The sequence below is a fragment of the Tyto alba genome, unplaced genomic scaffold (genome assembly GCF_018691265.1).
Source record: "Tyto alba isolate M040663 unplaced genomic scaffold, T.alba_DEE_v4.0 Super-Scaffold_48, whole genome shotgun sequence".
In the NCBI taxonomy this organism is placed as follows: domain Eukaryota; kingdom Metazoa; phylum Chordata; class Aves; order Strigiformes; family Tytonidae; genus Tyto; species Tyto alba.
Genome location: NW_024881324.1, coordinates 24,348,375 through 24,366,518, shown reverse-complemented (window position 1 = coordinate 24,366,518; position 18,144 = coordinate 24,348,375). Strand labels below are relative to the sequence as shown.

The 18,144-nt window shown below is 40.8% G+C and overlaps 1 protein-coding gene across 1 annotated transcript in view; it reads left to right on the top strand.

The window, feature by feature from the left end:
- The first annotated feature begins 210 nt into the window (after nt 1–210).
- Nucleotides 211–18,144, top strand: part of FBXL7 (F-box and leucine rich repeat protein 7) — a 193,625-nt gene continuing 175,691 nt past the window's right edge. Inside the window, exon 1 of the mRNA XM_032991998.2 lies at nt 211–372. Within this exon, the coding sequence (XP_032847889.2) occupies nt 336–372 (37 nt within the window). The 5' untranslated portion in view covers nt 211–335. The remainder of the gene's footprint in view (nt 373–18,144) is intronic.

Sequence of the window (18,144 nt, the reverse complement as noted above, 5' to 3'; positions counted from 1 at the left end):
CCCCGATACATCGCATTTTTTATTCTTTCCCTCTCTTTTATTTTTTTTTTAAGAGGGGGGGAAAGGGAGGGTGTCGTCCACCCGAGAAGAAGCGGAGGAAGTTGTTAAGGCTGTTTCGGACATGTCGCCGTGAAAACTCTTTGGGGCGGGGAGGGAGGAGTGGGGGGGGGGGGGGGGGGGGGGGGGCTGGGGAAGGGGGGGGGGGGGGTGGGAAAGAGGGTGTCTCCTTCCCAACCCTTCACCACACCCCCCGGTCCCCCCTCCGTCCCACCGCGGGGTCGAGATGCTGCGCGGCGGCGGCGTGAGGAGGCGGCGGCGAGCATGAAGCCGGCAGGATGGGCGCGAACAATGGCAAACAGTACGGCAGCGAGGGTGAGTCGGGGAGGGGAAAAGAGGGGTGCTGGGGTGGGGGGGGGGGGGGGGGGGGCCCGGGGAAGGGGGGGGGGGCCCGGGCGAGAGGCGCCGCGGCGGGGGACCCCCCGCTTCCCCAGCGGGAACCAGGACACGGCCCCTCGGCCTCCTGCTGCGCTACGAGACCCTTAAAATACTCTTAATTACGTTATTTTTTTTTTTTTTTCCTTCTTTTGCTTTTAATGGGCGGTAACTGCTGTTTCGATTCATGATGTAGGGGCAGCGGCGTGGCTGAAAACGTGGAGGTAGCTCAGGGATTACGGGAGAGTAACTTTGCTAAAAACTTTTGGAGCGCTCTTTGTAATCCTTTTTTACTTGTCTTCATATCCCAGGATCCTTATATTATGCAGTATGCTATATGACTGCTTCCTGTCTGAACAGAAAAAAAAAAAAAAAAATTAACCCCAGGAAAAGGGAGGGAGGGTTAATGTTCTCCAGCTGTTATCCATAGATTGTACTCCTGCAATTTCGCTTCAGTGAAACTTTAGTGGGTTTGGGTTTAGATATACAGGGCCTGATTCATTCTTGTGGAAACCTATTAGTCTCGCTGGAGTTGCATCGGGGATGAATTTCAGCTGCTTTGCTGCTGGTGTGAAGGACTACTGGAACAGTCAGCTGGTGTCAGGCAAACCAATGGCAAGTACAGAAAGTTTGCCTTCCTGCCAGCTAGTTTTAAGCTTTCTCTAACTTTTAGCTGTCTTGTATATGTGTTGCCTTCATAGTATTTAGGCAACTACATAGGATATGTGCCTTCCCCTCATAGCATTGGGCAACTATATAGGATCGCTATATTCCCCACTCCTTTTTTTTTTTTTTTTTCTTTTTTTTTTTTTTTTTCCCCCCTGTCGTTGTTGTTGAGGGTTTGAGGGTGGAGGGAGGCAGATGGTCCTGTGGTCTGCTCGGTTCTCTGGGAGTCCAGAAGGCAACTGCCAAAGAATACACCTCTCTCACGTCCAAAATATGCATGAAGATTGTCAAAAGGAAAGGGGAAAAACACCACTTCCCAAACAGATTTTGCAGTTCCTTTCACCTATGGCCAAATAAGCTCTGCTTTCGGAAGAGTTGAAGGAGTCGGAAGCTTTAAGCTAAAGATATTCTCATTGTTGTGGGGCTTCCCTCACTTGATACCATCACCAGAATAACTTCTGCATAAATGGGGTGAACCTGGAAGTTGTGATCAAAGACTCTTTGTGTTCCTCCTGAAAGGGGAAATCCTAGTTTGTTCCCAGAGCTGAAAGGGTCAGTATATAGAGGTCTGGTCATTTACAGAAGGTCATGTTGCCCAGAGGTATTTACCTCAATGATAAGAAGGCACGGCTGCATCCCTGAGCTTCCTTGTCAGTTCAGAGGAAAGTTTCCTTCAATTAATGTACAATTTTGGGGGAGGCATGTGATGGACACAGAGTTTTCTGCAGCCCTCGATGAAGTGGAGGAGAGGTTTACTGTTCCAGCACTACCTGATAGGAACTGTGAGGAAGAGGAGGTTTGGTGCAACTAGGATATTCTTAATTCACCTCTTTCTTCCATGCAGAGTGGAGGATGGATGCTGGGAATGCAGACTACATGTGGCAAATCAATCTTTACAGCACAGATCATTACCTGGGTTGAGAAATAGGTAGAAACTGGTTTAAAAATAAAAGGAAATAAAAATAAATTTAAAAAAATCCCCACATGCCACAGCCAAAACTTTGACCTTTCAGTTTAGGTAACTTGTCCCATGCATCATTAGTGTGCTCATAGATCTGGGGTTTCTGGCAGCTTCTGTATCTCATCAATTACTGTGAAACTTTGAGAAGCTCTTGCTCATTGCTTTCTTTTTGGGTGATGAAGAGGAGAAAGATTTTAAATCTGATAAAGGGAATAAAGGGAGGTCTTTTTTTTTTTTTTTTTTTTTTTTTCATAAACTACAGGGGCTTTTGTTGCCTTTGACAATTGAACTGCTTAATTGCCATTAAAAGTTGCTTTTAAATAGGATGTGTTTATGATCCTGGGTGGAGGTGTAGCACTTGGAGGAAGCACCCAATTGCTGTGTGCTTTGAGAGCAACCTGAATATCAGGGTAGAAGTTCATAGAGTGGCACCTGTGGTTAGGTATGTGGCATTGTAGGCTGATGTCGTACTACGTACAGTATGCCATTTTAGAGATGGAGAAGAGTACCTTTGCTTGCTGAATTTATTGAATGTTGTTTCCTCACTTGCTGTTTGCTAATGTCTTAGGTGAAATTTCAGAAAGACAACACAAATTATTTTTTAAAATGGCTGCTGTTTTTCACACAGTCTTCCCATCGCCTATGAAACTGCAAGACCTCAGGAATTTGGCCAGATTAGTTCTCATATAAAAGCTGAAGAGATATATTAGGGCAAGGATAAGTCCTGCTCAAGATACCACTTATAAAACACCAGATAACCTTTATTACTAGGAAATGACATGTTGCATGGATTGTTATATTGTTACGCTTATCAGTACTAGACATTTTTTGAAATTCACATATATGCTGTGTATGTAATAACCTCAGGCAGCTGTCCTAAGCATTTGTGACTAATCACATAAACTACATTCTACAGCCTTATTTATTTATTTATTGTTTGTCCAAGGCCTTATTGAATAGAACTTTATTGGAAGGTATAATTGTCATGTTTAAGATGGACAGGAGACCTGGATGTTTGAGTATAAATTAGTTTGTTTACAGAGTCCGGTGAATAATTCCTGACACTTTTAATATCGGTTTTCCATAGGTTTAATTTTCTAAGACAGGCTCTAGCTTGCTCTGAATAAAGCTTATATGTGAATAGAATTGCTTCTCTGAAAAATCGTGTCATGCAGATGGGATACAAGCACAATGCTCATGTAAAAAAAAATTATAACATACCAAATTTTGTCTATAGGGGTTTACCTACTTTTAAAAGTAAATTATTAAATACAAGTTTATCTTCCTAGTTTTCATTAGGCCTTTTAAAATGTTACTATCAGGGAGATGATTTCTGAAAGCTTATTTACCTAGAAAAATATAGAGCTTGAGATTTCAGACTTATCATAGTGTGCAATAGGTCCTGACTTAATTGTTAAAGCTTGAAGTTACTCTTTTTGGACGTGTTCCAGTAGTCATGTTTGAATAGCATGACTGAAGCTAATAGACTACTGGAGCAAGAAATCCATTTGACTGTGGAGCAGTTCTTGTAAGTCTGGCACCTATGCAGTGGAAATGTGTCCTCGGTTACCTTAGCAAGAGTGCTTATTGTCCTTCACTTTCTTGCCTCAGGGACAAATCATTCACCTTTCTGTCATTGATCTGGTTCTTTGCCTCTTTTTTTTAAATAAGAGGAGGCATGTGTGCCTCATGTCTAATAACAGAAGGAACAACCTGTTGTAGAAGCTATTAAAAATTAGGTTTTTTTTTTTGTTCAAGGACCTTTGTTAAAATGTATTGCAGAAGACAATTGCAGCTGGCAAAATAAGATACAATTCACAGTCGCAGATGAGAAGGATCAACTGAGGTATATCACTCTTTAACCGTTGCTGAGTTGATTAGACGCCTGGGCAGTTGCTGTTCATACTTTGCACACAGTTTCTGTAACAGTTCTGTGCAGAATAACCTCATGTGAGCTGGGCACAAGGCTGGGCAGGTTCTGGCTATAGAACCTGCTGACAGAGGGGGGAGCAGCTGACATCTCCCTGCTTTCACTGTGAAAAGGTGACAATGCTGTCCCTGTTACTACCTGTGACAATTTTGCATCCACACGAGGAGGACTTTGGAACCGCAGGCTTCTGTTTTATAAGGAAATTGGCTTTGTGACATGAGCTGGAAGAGCAATCTATGTTCTTATGTATGAAAGGAAGCTGTGGCGTTGAGGTGGAATGGCTGCTTGGCAAAATAACCATAGCTTTTCAACACCTGTCTTCTTCCCAAGTGACTTCTTTACTGAATTGTGAGACCTGAGAACCAGGCAAATTTGAGAGCAGCTAAATAACGGTACAACATTTTGACAATATCAGTGTTCAGACCTTACGAAGAGACGTCTTTTTAATGAGTCAGCTGTCCAGATTGCCACAGTTCTTGATTAAAACTTCCTTGGGGTATCTCCTGCATCTTCTCCTTCTAGAAGCTGGTCTAGAGAGGGTCGGTGACAGCGTGCAGCAGCTCTGGCTGGTCAACTAAAATGGATCATGAAAGACTTGATAACACACAGGAGCCTGGTGCTGTGGAGAACCAAGAATGTCAAGGGAGAAACAGATGAAATGGCAGCTTAGGCAAGGAAATCAGTTTCCATCCTGAATCAGAACCTTGATAACTTTTTTTTTTTTTTTTCCTGAACATGAATATTCAATTTGAGAAGACTTAAATGGAAACTAATTGGGAGTAACTTTAACTCAGCTCTGGTTTTGAAAATGTTCCTTCTCCAAACTTTTATTTGTGGCATTTTCTGTTCACAAACCACTTGGAGGGAGAATTCCTATGTAGATCTCGGTGCCCTGCTAGTGTCAGTGCCTGTGCAGAAGCTGCCTGTGTCACGGGATACAGTTGCCACAAAGCACAGTCAACATGGTTCATGAAAGCAGCTCTAACTATCATGATGGTGTATGGCAGCTGAAGCTTTTTAGGGATTGCCAGCATGTAGCATTGTGGTGAAATAGGTCAGTCTGTGTTCATTCTGGAGCAGGTTGCTCTCTTAAATCCCTCCCTTGCGGGGGAAATGGTTAAGGCCTGTTCTACAGACCTAAGTTTTCATACTTGGGTGCTCTTTCTTGAAGATGCTGTTGGACACAGTAGCACCTGGTGAATGCTACCTTTGATTTAAAACTAGAACTTTGTCAGTCCAGTGATGGCAAATGTTCTGATGCATCAGCCATTATGTATGGGAATCTATTGATTCCAAAATTTCTGTTAGTCTAGGACCTACAGATTTTTGCATCTGTCAGGATCTGTTTCCCCACAAAGTGTTGGTGGATTAACCTCCCAAGCAGCACTTTATGTCAGGTGTGAAAATTGGTGTAATGTGGTGATCTTGCACTACAGAAAAGGTATTGGTGATTGGTAAGCTATTTTGTTTGAAGAGTTGACTCAGAATAGTTTATCAACAGTTTATATTTCTTAGAATCTGTGAAGCCTTGCAGGACATTTTAATGAGTGTAAGGGAATGGGAAAGACAGTAAATTAGCTTTTACTGAATTACTTAATTACAAAATTATGAACCCCCCCCCCTTCCTTCCCACAAGTGCACTACTTCCCTGTGTACTACTTCAAATGCCAGAGCAGTTTTTTATTCTGAAACCCCATGAGATTCCCAGAATCTAGTGAAGAGTCTCACCAAGGTAGGTGCTAAATGGCTCACAGGCTGTGCAGTTTATTCTCACTTTGTTCTGATGTCTGAGTTGCATCTACATGTTACTATCTGAAGTGTTAAATGTGAAGCTTAGCATATAGTTTTTACCACCGTCTTGCTTACTTTTCTGATCCTTTCCCAGGTGATCTATTGAGATAATCAGATAATCTTAATGTTCTTGGAGAAGTCTTTCTTCACACCCCCTTTTCCCCCCTCAGTTTGGCTAGATGTCATTGAGAAGGACCTTGACAGGCTTGAGAGGTGGGCCAATGTAAGCCTCAAAATTCAAAAAGGCCAAGTACAAGGTCCTACACATGGGTCAAGGCAATCCCAAGCACAAATACAGGCTGGGTGATGACTGGATTAAGAGCAGCCTTGCAGAGAAGGACTTGGAGGTACTAGTGGATAGAAAGCTGACTATGAGCCAGCAATGTGCACTCGCAGCCCAGAAAGCCAGCCGTGTCCTGGGCTGCATCAAGAGAAGTGTGGCCAGCAGGTCGAGGGAGGGGATTCTCCCCCTCTGCTCCACTCTTGTGAGACCCCACCCGCAGTGCTGGGTCCAGCTCGGGGGCCCCCAACATAAGAAGGACGTGGACTTAGTTGAGCAGGTCCAGAGGAGGCCACGAAGATGATCAGGGGGCTGGAGCAGCTCCCCTGGGGGGCCGGGCTGAGAGAGTTGGGGTTGTTCAGCCCAGAGAAGAGAAGGCTCCAGGGAGTCCTTCCAGTACTCCCCACCTTTTCTGTAGGCCCCCTTTATCAGGGAGTGTAGTGATAGGACAAGGGGTAACAGTTTTAAACGGAAAGTGGGGAGATTTTGGTTAGATAGGAGGAGGAAATTATTTGCTATGTGGGTGGTGAGGTGCTGGCCCAGGGTGCCCAGAGCAGCTGTGGGTGCCCCCTCCCTGGAAGGGTTCAAGGCCAGGTTGGACGGGGCTGGGAGCCCCCTGGGCTGGGGGAAGGGGGCCCTGCCCGGGGCAGGGGGGTTAGAACTAGATGATCTTTAAGGTCCCTTCCAACCCAAACCATTCTGTGATTCTATCACACATCACCCCAGTGTGTAATTGTGGCAACTGAACCTTAGCACTCTCCATAGGGCTACTGTAAATATTATGGTGCTGCTCAATGGCAATTTTTGTGTCGTGCTTACTTACGCAATTGTGTTGTGCTTTGTAGTGTTTGGCCAGGGTTGATTCTTACCTGTAGCTGGGTTTTAGTCTGCTGCTTTTAGAGAGTCAAGAGATTTGCTTCTTAACAGGAAGACTTTAACTGGAAAGAAAGCAAAGTTCAAAATGCCCATCCTTTAAGCAATGTCAATTTTGAAAGTGAAGTTGCCCTCTGACAGTGGCCAGCTGCTGCTAACCAAAAGAACCTTCATAAATGCTGCTTATTATATTCTCTTTTTTATATGTAGCTTTCAGATGAGCGATGCAAAAGGATCGTGTGTGTATGTTTACTCAGTTTGTCTCCAAAAAGTAAATTTTCTCTAAGCTCAGTGCTTATGTTGCTGCTTGTTGTCCAGATCACAGGGCAGGGACAGGAGGAGGGTTGGACACAGCATTTAACTGAGCTGCTGTGCTGCTTTCAGTCGCCCATAATACAGTATTTTCTTTCTTAAAAACAAACAAACAAACAAAAAAAAACACACAAAAAACCCCCAAAATAACCCCCCCAAAACAAACAAACAAACAAACAAAAACCACAAAACAGAAATCACAAAAGCCACAACAAAACAACAAAACTACACCCACAAAGAACAACTACCTGTGTGTGTACATGCAGGCATGTGTGTTTATATACACATATACAAAGGAACATATTTGGGGGTATTTAGGCTTAAAAAGTTGCTAATGTTATCTGTAGCTTTCTAGAAAGTAACTTAGTGGCTCACATCCATGTTACGAAATAAGATGTTACTCATTTCCTAAAACGCTTCAGGGGGAAGGTAGGGTCTTTTTAATTTTATTATTAATTTGTTAACAAATGCTAGCTAATTAACCGTACTCTAGGGAATTATCTTTGTGTTGGATGGTTGCTTCAGTCCAGTGCAAAACTAACTGGATGCTCTTTCTTTTCTATATTTTATTAGGGGGGAGGAAAAAAAAAAAAAAAAAATCATTAACTGGGTGCCAGTTGGGGGCCTGAATAAACTTTAGTGCTGGTGATACGTGATGTGGAAAGTTTCTAGCACACCCTCTCAGTTAAGGTAGTAGGAGTCTAGGACTTGCACGTCCCAGTCCTTATTCTATCCGTTCCCTACAGGCAGGGAAGGAAATGAGATTGCTTTGGTAACTTTCCTAAACTGAAACTGTATTTTTGTTCTCTTGAAAGAAAAGCCTTCTACCAAGCTAGACTCATAAAATCCAAGATGAAGTTGATACTGTATCATTACTTCTGGAAAAACATCAACATGCATTCAGGGTTGGCTACATGTTTTAAGTCTAAATTGCTACTTGAAAAATCTCCTTAGAGAACTTAGTTTTCTGGCATTTTCAGTCCTTTGGCTATTTCTGGTTTCCTCACTTCTGCGAACAGTTCCTAACTAGGTATTGGTTTGTGTCTCTGTGGGTCTTGTTTCTGTTAGGAAAGTGATTGGCAGAAGGCAGTGGATGGCATTTGAAAGCTGAAATGCACAAATTATTTATTTCTGCTCTTTATTTTGTAGTCAGCTATGTCTGTATCCTTTAACACAGGACGTGTGCTTTGCTAGATTAGGACAACTATTTCATTAAGGAGTAAAAAAATTCAAAAACTGAAAAATGGGTGGTGGCCTGTCTGTAGAATCTGTTCCTTGTTCATAAGGAAAAGAACTATGCAGCATTTTCCGGGAATACAGATGTACAACTTGTGATTGGATAGACGTGCTGTGAGACTTTGTTATTCAAGTAGCATTTCGGTTGAATACCAGCAGTGTTGTAGTTGACTGCAGGGAAAAGTTATTAGTTATGTCTGATTATACCCCCCACTTTAGTTTCAAGTCTACCTGAGCGCCTTTTAGCATAGACATCATGTTAAGGATGGTTTTATGTGAGACATCCTTATAGGAGCTGAAGCACAGAGGAGGTGCTATCATCTTTAACGACCTATAGTATAACATCAAGAAGCCCCTGTTATCCTAGACCGCACTCTTACACGCTTGCCACTGTGGTGTCTGTATTGGTAGGTGTCTCTCCATACACTCAGCAGGGACCATGGACAATCTCCTCAAGAAACCAGTAAGGTCTACACATTGACCAAAGTAAGGATCTTTAATCCAAGAAGCTCTAAAGCAGAAACAAACAGGGCTGAATTGTGCTGATCAGAGAACTGCTCTCATATATCTTCTGTATGGAGGTGTGAAAAAGTGCTGTTGTGATTGTGTTATGTAGACTGAACTGTAGGAAAACCTGGAATATCCCAGAGAGGTGGTAGATGTCCCATTCCTGGAAATAGTCAAGGTCAGGTTGGACAGGGCTCTGAGCAGCCAGATCTAGTTGAAGATGTCCCTGCTCCTTGCAGAGGGGCTAGACTAGATGACCTTTAAAGGCCCCTTCCAACCCAAATTATTCTAGGATAATATGCAGAAACAGTTTCAAGTACTGCCTTAAAGGAAAGGCTTGAGCTGTCTGTGTTTTGAACACATATTTAAGGAAAAGGCTCCGACTCTGTACCAGTATCAAAACTCAACAAAAGTAATTTCTTGGCAAAGTAGATCTCTTCACCCTATACACTTTTGTGACCTCCACCTTAAACAAGTAAATGGAGAAAAAAATTCTGGGCTTTTTTTCCCCCCCCCCCCCCCCCCCCCCCCAGCCTTTCTTTTTTCCTATATGCATTTCCCCCATCCCACCAAGTTGAGATCCTTGTTATAAGGCTACCTGTTCATGCAAATTGATGTTTAACACATATCCGTATTTACTTGCATTCAGTAATTACCATAGGGATCTTCATGACATTGGGAATCTTTTTCCTTCCTATGTTCAACAGCACTGTTTTCTGAAAATGCAACCACAGGCTTCATTTGTATGCATGGGCTTTTAAACAGAGGGATCTATAACAGCATGTCAGCTTTTGCTCTGATTTTGGTGCATCTTTGCTCAGGGGGAAGGGTTTCTTTTCGACCACATCTGTTTTCAGAGTTGATGTATGAAAATGCATCACAGATACAGCAACTTGCATTCAGAAACAGGTGGCATAGTGAGTCTCTTGAGCTGAGGAGTCGTATAGTTAGACTTATGTTGCCGTCATATCCTTGCTTTAGTAGTGTGCATGGTAGTACAGTACTTAACCTGGAGCTCTGTATTCCCAGCAGGCTGTGGTAGTAAACCCTTCTTAAGATGCTTCTTGGAGTAAAGAGAGAAACAACAAACTTGCTTTCATGCCCGTGTTTTGAATTGGGAAATTCCTGTCTACAATACATAAATTTGTCATATCAACATCTTAAATCATGTGACCGTGTTATTTTTCAGGGCTTTGTGTACAAATGTGTACAATAGCTGCAGGAATGCTATATTGAAGTCTCAAATAGCATATTAACTTGAAGGAAGGTGTACTAATAATCTTTTCAGTGAATCTATTTTAAAAATTATCTCCCTCAATTTCATTCTTTGTTCCTGTAAAAACACTAATTAAATTTGCAGATGATATTGTAAAAAGAGCAGTTATGACAACGTATGTCTTTGTTGTTTGTTTGTTTTAAGAAATAAAAGAAAAAGGAGAAGCCAGAAACACTGGTATAATGTCAATGGCAGTTAGCTAAGAAGAACTCCTTTTGATCAAGAATCGCACAGGCTTTTTTGACAGTACGGAGATTTTGGATCACGTCTAGTTGTCACATTACAAATGTAATCTTGTCAGTTCGTGGGGAGCCCAGACTTTCACTGCTTGTATGACTGCATGCATTGTATAGAATCAGGCCATCTATTTAAGGCTCTGATATTGCTTTGTTGACAGATTGCACACAATCCTCTTTCCGTGTAACTGACTGCATGGGATAGAGGAACTTGGAGTGTTTTTTTGGTTGTGGTGTTTTTTTTTTTTGTTTGTTTGGTTTTGTGTTTTTTTTTTTTTTTTTTCCTTGTGTAATAATTACTTAGGTAACTAATATTTCATTTGAATTCCACCCTTGAGAGATAGTTAAACTATTGTGGGAACTGATAAACAGAAAGTGCATGTATTTGAGTTTCGTATGGTGCTCATGGCTCTTAACATAAAATATGTTGCTGCTTGTTCACTGACACAATAATGTTAGTACTTGATCTAGCTCACCACTGGAGTGCAAGACAAAAGACAAGAACTGGTCACCAAACAGAAGTACTGAACATATCATCTTTTCTGTTGTACCTAGCGAAACATATTTCTGTTCTCCATATTGCATTTGCCTTTTCTCTAACAGTTTGTAAGGAAGTGCCTTGTGGCATCAACATAATTTTTTTAAACTAAGATAATGGAAACAATAAGCTATTGATGAAATATGTGGTGAAAATTGTTGATACAATACTACTACAACTCATGCTTTTAGAATTTTTGGAACCTTAAAATTTACCGAAGGAGGTATAAATAAAAACCTCAGAGCAGAAGAATTTCAATTCCAGTTAGCCATGCTAACATTAAGTTGAAACTAACAATATGCTCTTGTGTGTCAAAAAGATCTAGTAGCTGACCTTCCTCCTTGAGTTCATGTTTGATTGTACTTTTGTAGCCAACAAGTTTGAAGGCCCTCATCTGTTTTTAGCAGGGTTTGAGAACATAGGTGCTCCTACTGCAGAGCCTCTTGCTGAGGAATTGTTTTCTTTTTCTGCAATACTAGACTGCCAGTGGAGATCAGTACAGGCAGTAAAATTACATTAGGATATTTTCAATCCACTCCGGGCCTTATCTCCATTTCTACTTTAGAGCCTGAAGTATACAAACTCATAGATTGGAAGTGACATCTCTGGAGATGTCTAGTCCAACTCATGGCTCAAAACAGAGGCAACTAGAGCAAGTTGCCCAGAACCATGTGCAGTCAGATTTTTGAGCACCTCCAACATTACAACATCCCTGGGCAGTCTGTTTCAGTGCTCAGTCTCCTGTAGATTTAAAGAAAAAAAAAAAAAAAAAGATGGATGCTTTATTATGTTTAAAAGAAAATGTTTGTATTTCAGTTTGTGCCCGTTCCCTCTTGTCTGTTCACTGACTCACTGAAAAGAGTCTGGTTCTGTTTTCTTTTACTCCCTTCTCTCCTCCCCTCCAGTTATTTATACACACTGATAAGATTACCCCTTGAGCCTCTCTTCTCCAGGGTAGACTGTCCTGGATCTCTGAGTCACTCCTTGTATGTCAGATGCTCTAATCAATTTATCATCTTTATGGCCCTTTACTGGATTCTCTCCAGTATGTTCATGTCTCTTGTACTGAGAAGCCCAGACCCGGACCCAGCATTCCAGGTGTAGCTTCACCAATGCTGAGTATTGAGAAGGGAAGAATCAACTCTTTCAATCTGCTAGCAATGCTTCCTGCCAGTGATGCAGGCTGGGTTACAGCTGGTCTTTTTTGTTGAGAGGGCATAATGCTGGCTCATGTTCAACTTGATGTCCACCGGAATCCCGAGATCCTTTTGTGCCAAGTTGCCTTTCAGCTGGTTAAACCTCCCCAGGTGCAGGACTCTGCGATGCTTTTTGCTGAACTGTCTTTCTGAGGCACTTGCTAGCCTGTTTGTCACCCCGCTGAGGTCCATCTGAACAGTAGCAACCCCTTGGTGTTTCAGCTGCTCCTCCTAGTTTTGTATCATCTGTGAACTTGTCAAGGGGACATTCGGTCCCATCATTTAGACCACCACTAGTGATGGGGCTCCAGATGCACTTCATGCTGCTGGTCACAACAGTTTATGCCCAGTAGGTTAGTCTTCGGTTTGTCTCATTGCCCATTTAGCTAGTCTGTACTTTGTCAGTTTGTCTATGAAGGTGTTATGGGAAACAGAGTTGGAAAGTCTTACTGAAGTCAGGATAAACCACATCCACTGTACCATCTCATCCACTGAACCAGTCGTTTCATTGTTGATATCTGTCACGTTGGTCAGGCATGACTTCCACTTACAAATTTACACTAATGTCTTCTGATCACCTTCTTGGCTTGGAAATGTTTTCCAGGAAGCTCTGTCACTTTTCCTGGATTGACACGAGGCTGAACAGCCTGTGGCTCCCTAGATTGTCCTCCCTAACCTTCTTGAAGACAGGGGTGATTTTTGCTTTCATCCATTCCTCAAGAACCTCTCCTGATTGCCATGATCTTTCGAAGATAATTGAGAGTGACCTTGCCATGGCATTGCCAGATCACTCAGCCCTCAGAAGTGCGTTCCATCAGGTCTCATGGAATTGTGTCTGTCCAGTTTATTTAAATGTTCCCTAACTTGATCCTCCCATACTTCTACTAGTTACTGATGTTTACAAAAGGTACTACCAGGCTTTCAGAAGCAATAGAGTTCAACTGTAGCAAGTTCTGGCGAGTGTTAAGACTGTCTTACAGTAGTTGAGTATCTCTAGACAGTGCTCTGTAAACTTGTGTCTACAGTTGGTTTGGAGTTCTTCAGCTATAATTTACGTTTACTTTGTATTATTAAGGTTTAAAAAAAGTCTTAATTTCAACAGTATAAAGAAACTCGCTCAATGACTATGCCTACTTTTGGCAGAGAACAGATAAAATAGAACAACTCTCCTAAGAGTTGTGGTGGTAGAATCAGGCTCTGGATTTTTTGTTGCTTTTTGTTGCTCTTTCTGGCAGCATAAATGGTATGTGTGTGGTTTTTTTTTTTGTTGTTTTTTTTTTTTTTTTTTTTTTTTTTATGAAAAGCTTCTTCAACAGGGTTTCACTTATTTCAGAAGGAACACCTAGCCTGGGATCATATATTTTTTTTTTTTTTCTCTCTTAGAGAATGAATATTGTTTCTTTAATTAATTGTTATATTTATATTAATCATGGTAGAAAATAATTTCTGAGGTTTTCCAGTTGATGTAGCCATGATGGATAAAAATGTTTGACAGTAATTCATATCCTGCTGATGTAAAGATTAATTTCTTTCCACATATTTTAAAATTGGATGAAAAAGAATTTAAATCCTTCATTTAAGTTATGGTGCAGGGGGTAGGTTAATATTCAAGTTTAGAAGAAATAGCTTATTTTTTCGTAAGTGAAATAATGAAATATGATGGTCTTAATTTTTCTTTTGAAAACAAAAAGCAATAATTAACAAAGTGATTAATTTTAAATGCTCTAAAGTGCTAGTAGATCCTTCTCAGTTTAGAATCTTCTCTTTAAAACCAAAGCTATGTACAACACAACATCTTTTGGGTATTGCTGCATGTTACACTACTTGGCAATGGAATTTCCTTTTTGGTTTTAGTACCTAAAAACTACCTTTAGGTTAATTTACCTGTTAACATTATCTATTCCTTGAACATTTTTTCTGTGCAGGAGAGGGAGTAACTTTCTAGCAAGATAGAGTGCTAAATGCCCTGTGACATAATCAGGTCTATGAAAGATATTGGGATCAGAACTATACCCACAGTGCCTGAATTAAAATTTTCAAACATAAAAGATTTTAAGGGTGACTTTTTTAAAACGAGTTTTCTTTTCATTTGTATGTACAGACTATACAGCATAGTCCGGCATGAAATTTTCTTTGGCCCTCATTAGATAGGAGCAGAATATTTTGCTTATGTCTTCATTTCTCTTGGGAAATTATTGCTCTTTATTCCCCTGTGGGTGTAACTTTTGTTGCACTGCATGGTTGTCTTTATGGAGAAACTTGAATGCTTCTTATGGGTATTTATTTCTCTTGCCAGGAACTGCTGAAACAAAGGTGAATGTGAGACTTCCTCTCCCTCAAACAATTACTAATTTTTCCAGCTTTGACTCTGGTTTCAATAAGCTGCATGCAAGAGAACTTTGATTATATCTGAGGAATTATCCAAGTGTGAATGGGTTTACAGTTTATCAAGAGGTAACACGGAATTGGGAGTAAGAGGGTTAGTTTCTGTTTCGTTGTCCAGGAATTTGATTGAAGGATTGTATTTTGATTTAGGGCTTTGATGATGATGTCATTTGCTTCCCACTGTGAATGTACGTAGTATGTAAAGCTGTATTTCTGACTCCGAGCTGAACTGGAATGACTGTCCAGCATCTTAGAAGTCCTACGTTTCTCTAGCTTTTCTAGTTTTGGGTCGGGCAAAGAGGTAGAATTGAACCACCTTATTGCTTACCTTTTTTGAGCACAGGAAGAAATCTTGGCAGCAGAAGTTGGACACAAGTGAATGTTACTGACCTGTTCCTTTCTGAGTTTCCTGCTTTCATTTTGCCAGGCCTCTTTTTCTATAGAAAATATATTCATGCCTCCTCTCAGTGTCCTTCACTGAGGTGTAGGGTTTCTTCATTAAGTCCCTACATGAGCAAAAACATTCCTAGAAAGTGAAGTTTGGCTTCCCCAGGATTAGAATCTAAACCAGAACAAGTCTAGCCAGACACAGGAGCCTTTCATGCAGCAGAGTTGGCTGTTAGTGGTGGTGTGGTTTGTCTATTTGTGCCTTTTAAGCACCAATTAATCCTACTTGTGTGTTGTGTCCTCAATTTTCTTCCTAACTGAGGTATCAGTACTTGGCTGAAAGGACTGTGGTGGATAGGACACAGAGCCTGGTCTTTTTATGAATTAAGTCATACTGATAACTGCCTTGTTTCTGATGTTAGCCATCCATGGTTTTGAGAAAATGTAGGACAAATTGTGAAGGATTCTGAAAATTTAGGAGGTATTTTTGGGCTAAGGCCAAGTCTCTAACTATGCACTTGAGAGAAAAAGAATCCTCACACAATCTTGTTTTAACCCTGTAGGTGCTGGCTTATGGGTAGCAAGTAGAGTGTGGACAAAATCCCTGTATGATCAGTAGAACACATTCTTCTATGTTTTTCTTTGATAGTTGAACAAATCCTGTATTTTCCAAGGCCTGAAAGTGGTGGTACTTGGCTGTTGGGTAGCCAGCGAAGAGAAACCCTCAAGTTTGCTGGCTTATACCCAAAAGGTACCATTTTGTACAAGATAAGTCCTCTATCTCATACAGTTAATTCTTCCAGTAGGCAGCATTCTCCAGAAATAGTGAGCACAGTCTGGTACAAAACCTCGCTGTAATGAATAGGATAGATTAAGTTCACCCGTTGGTTTGTTGTCATCTGGCCCTTGTAGTCCTAGATGGCTGATGAGGAAGACTGTTTTATGTGCCCAGGTAAGGAAGGACAGGGTGGGGAAAGAGGGTGGTGTGTCTGGAGTTACTCACTTTCACACAAATCCTTAACTAGTAGGCAGCATGAGTGCACTCAAAACAGGAGTGCTGTCTTTTATTTTCAGTTTTACGTGAAAAATCTGCTTTTGATCTCTGTGTTTGTAACCTCTAGCGGTGTTGGAGGATGAGCAATATGGGAGCTTAAGGGAAATTGCAGAATTCCCTGGATTTTAATTGATTTCTAATCTGCTTTTATTTAGTGTACTGTCCAGAATCTGGATGGTAACAGTGCAATGCTGCTCTGTGATACCTTTGCACTCAACTTTTTCCAACTGTTCTTTCAGTCCTCTGCAATTCCTTTAATCTCTCTAGAACGTTACCTTTCCACAGGAGAAAAAAAGTGTACGTAGCTTCTTTTACGTAGTTCTTGCAGGTACTATACTTTACCTAGCTGGGCTTTGATCTGTTTGAGGTTCTGTAGTATCCAATGAAAAAATCTTTTCCTTCTGAGCAGGAACTATTCCCATCCCTTTTCCATCCTTATGTATTTGGATGTGTGTTGCCAATACAGATTACTGCTACTTAAGTAGGGTTGCAGGAGAACTGGGGGCTGCTCTTTAGTTGGTAGCAGTGGATGTTAACACGAACAAAACTGTTCCACTGCTTCTCCCCCGCTTTACAAAAGGTAGGTGTTCTAAGTTGATTTGAAAAAGATTACTCTTTCCCAGCATTTATTGAAATGTGAGGATTTTTGTGTAAAACCTTTTATTTGCTGCAGACTTGACAAGAGGAGGTTTCAGGAAAAAATTTAATGTAATCTCAACTACAGATTCTAGAGTCTTTTGGGTTTTACAGCTGAAAGTACAAAGAGGTGGGGTTGCAGTGGAAAGGTGTGTGTATGTTGAAAATTAAGAGAAAAAACTTTCCTGGACTATAGAAGAGATGTTTAGCAGGTATGTAGCAGAAACTATTTTAAATTAATAAAATCATTCTTTGAATGAATACCTTAGAGATAGTAGGTCAATCTGTTTTAGTGAACTGTGATGTTCCTCATTTTAACGATGTCTGTGTTTGGATGACAGAAAATGGAAGATTAGGAAATTATGTGAAGTGTTCCCTGCTATTCTCTTCTACAGCAATAACAAAATTGAGTTTGCTTCAGTTTTGAGAAAAGGACCCTGTCTCATTGCATGGCTGAGCCTATTGCTTCTGGAACAAGAGCTACTGCTTTTTCAAAAAAGATATTTTTTAAATAAGGACTTTTTTTTTTTCCTAAATCACCCTTCACGATGGAGCCATGAAAAATAAAATAGATCTTCCCACCCTGTCTCTGCTCGTGCCACCCCCCACCTCCCCCACTCCCCTCCCTGCCCCCCCCCCCCCGAAAAAAACCCCAAACCAAACAACAAAAACCCACCACTACAAAAAAAAAAAAAAAAAATCCCCAAACCTGAATATGCTAATTCTTGAGTTTAGGTTCTGAAGTTGCCTGCCAGACAGCTGAATCCTGCGTTAGTGATACAAGGAATACAACATGAATAATATATTTTGAAATTCTGCAAAGCTGTATGATGAGCATAGAAATACCTGACCAAAAAAATTCTTTAGGGAACTGGCCTCAAAATTTTAAGTTCTGTAAGGTCAATGTATAAAATTGAGATGTTATATATTCACACTATGCAGTGTTGTTGATGTTCTGGCCTTTTAGTTTAACGGTGCAGTGTATTATAAAAAATTACAAAAAAAAGTGCTTTCACAACTTGTTTTAAGGCCCTATTTCTTCTTAGTGTATGTATGTGCTAAGTTAATGGAATTTCTAAAATTTTAAGCTCTAGAATTCCAGTAAGAATCCTTGAAGTAATTTTGGCCTTGAAGAGTTAAATCTGAGAATATGATTTTTCAGTGTTCTGTGATCAGCATTGACTTTTGTGATCTAAAATGAATGGCTTATTTCTGAAATACTTAATTTGAGTAATGGAACTATATTGTCAATACTTTGCATTTTAATTAAAATGCAGTATTCTGATAGGGGCAGTCAAATGTACAGAGTTGTACATTAAGAAAAAAAGCAAACAACCGAGCACAAGTGATGCAAGAGTGAAATGTGTTAAGGAGACTGGAAACCAGACTTGCTGTACATTCTTTGAGACTCTCGCCCACATCAGTTACACAGGAAAGTTATTAAATCC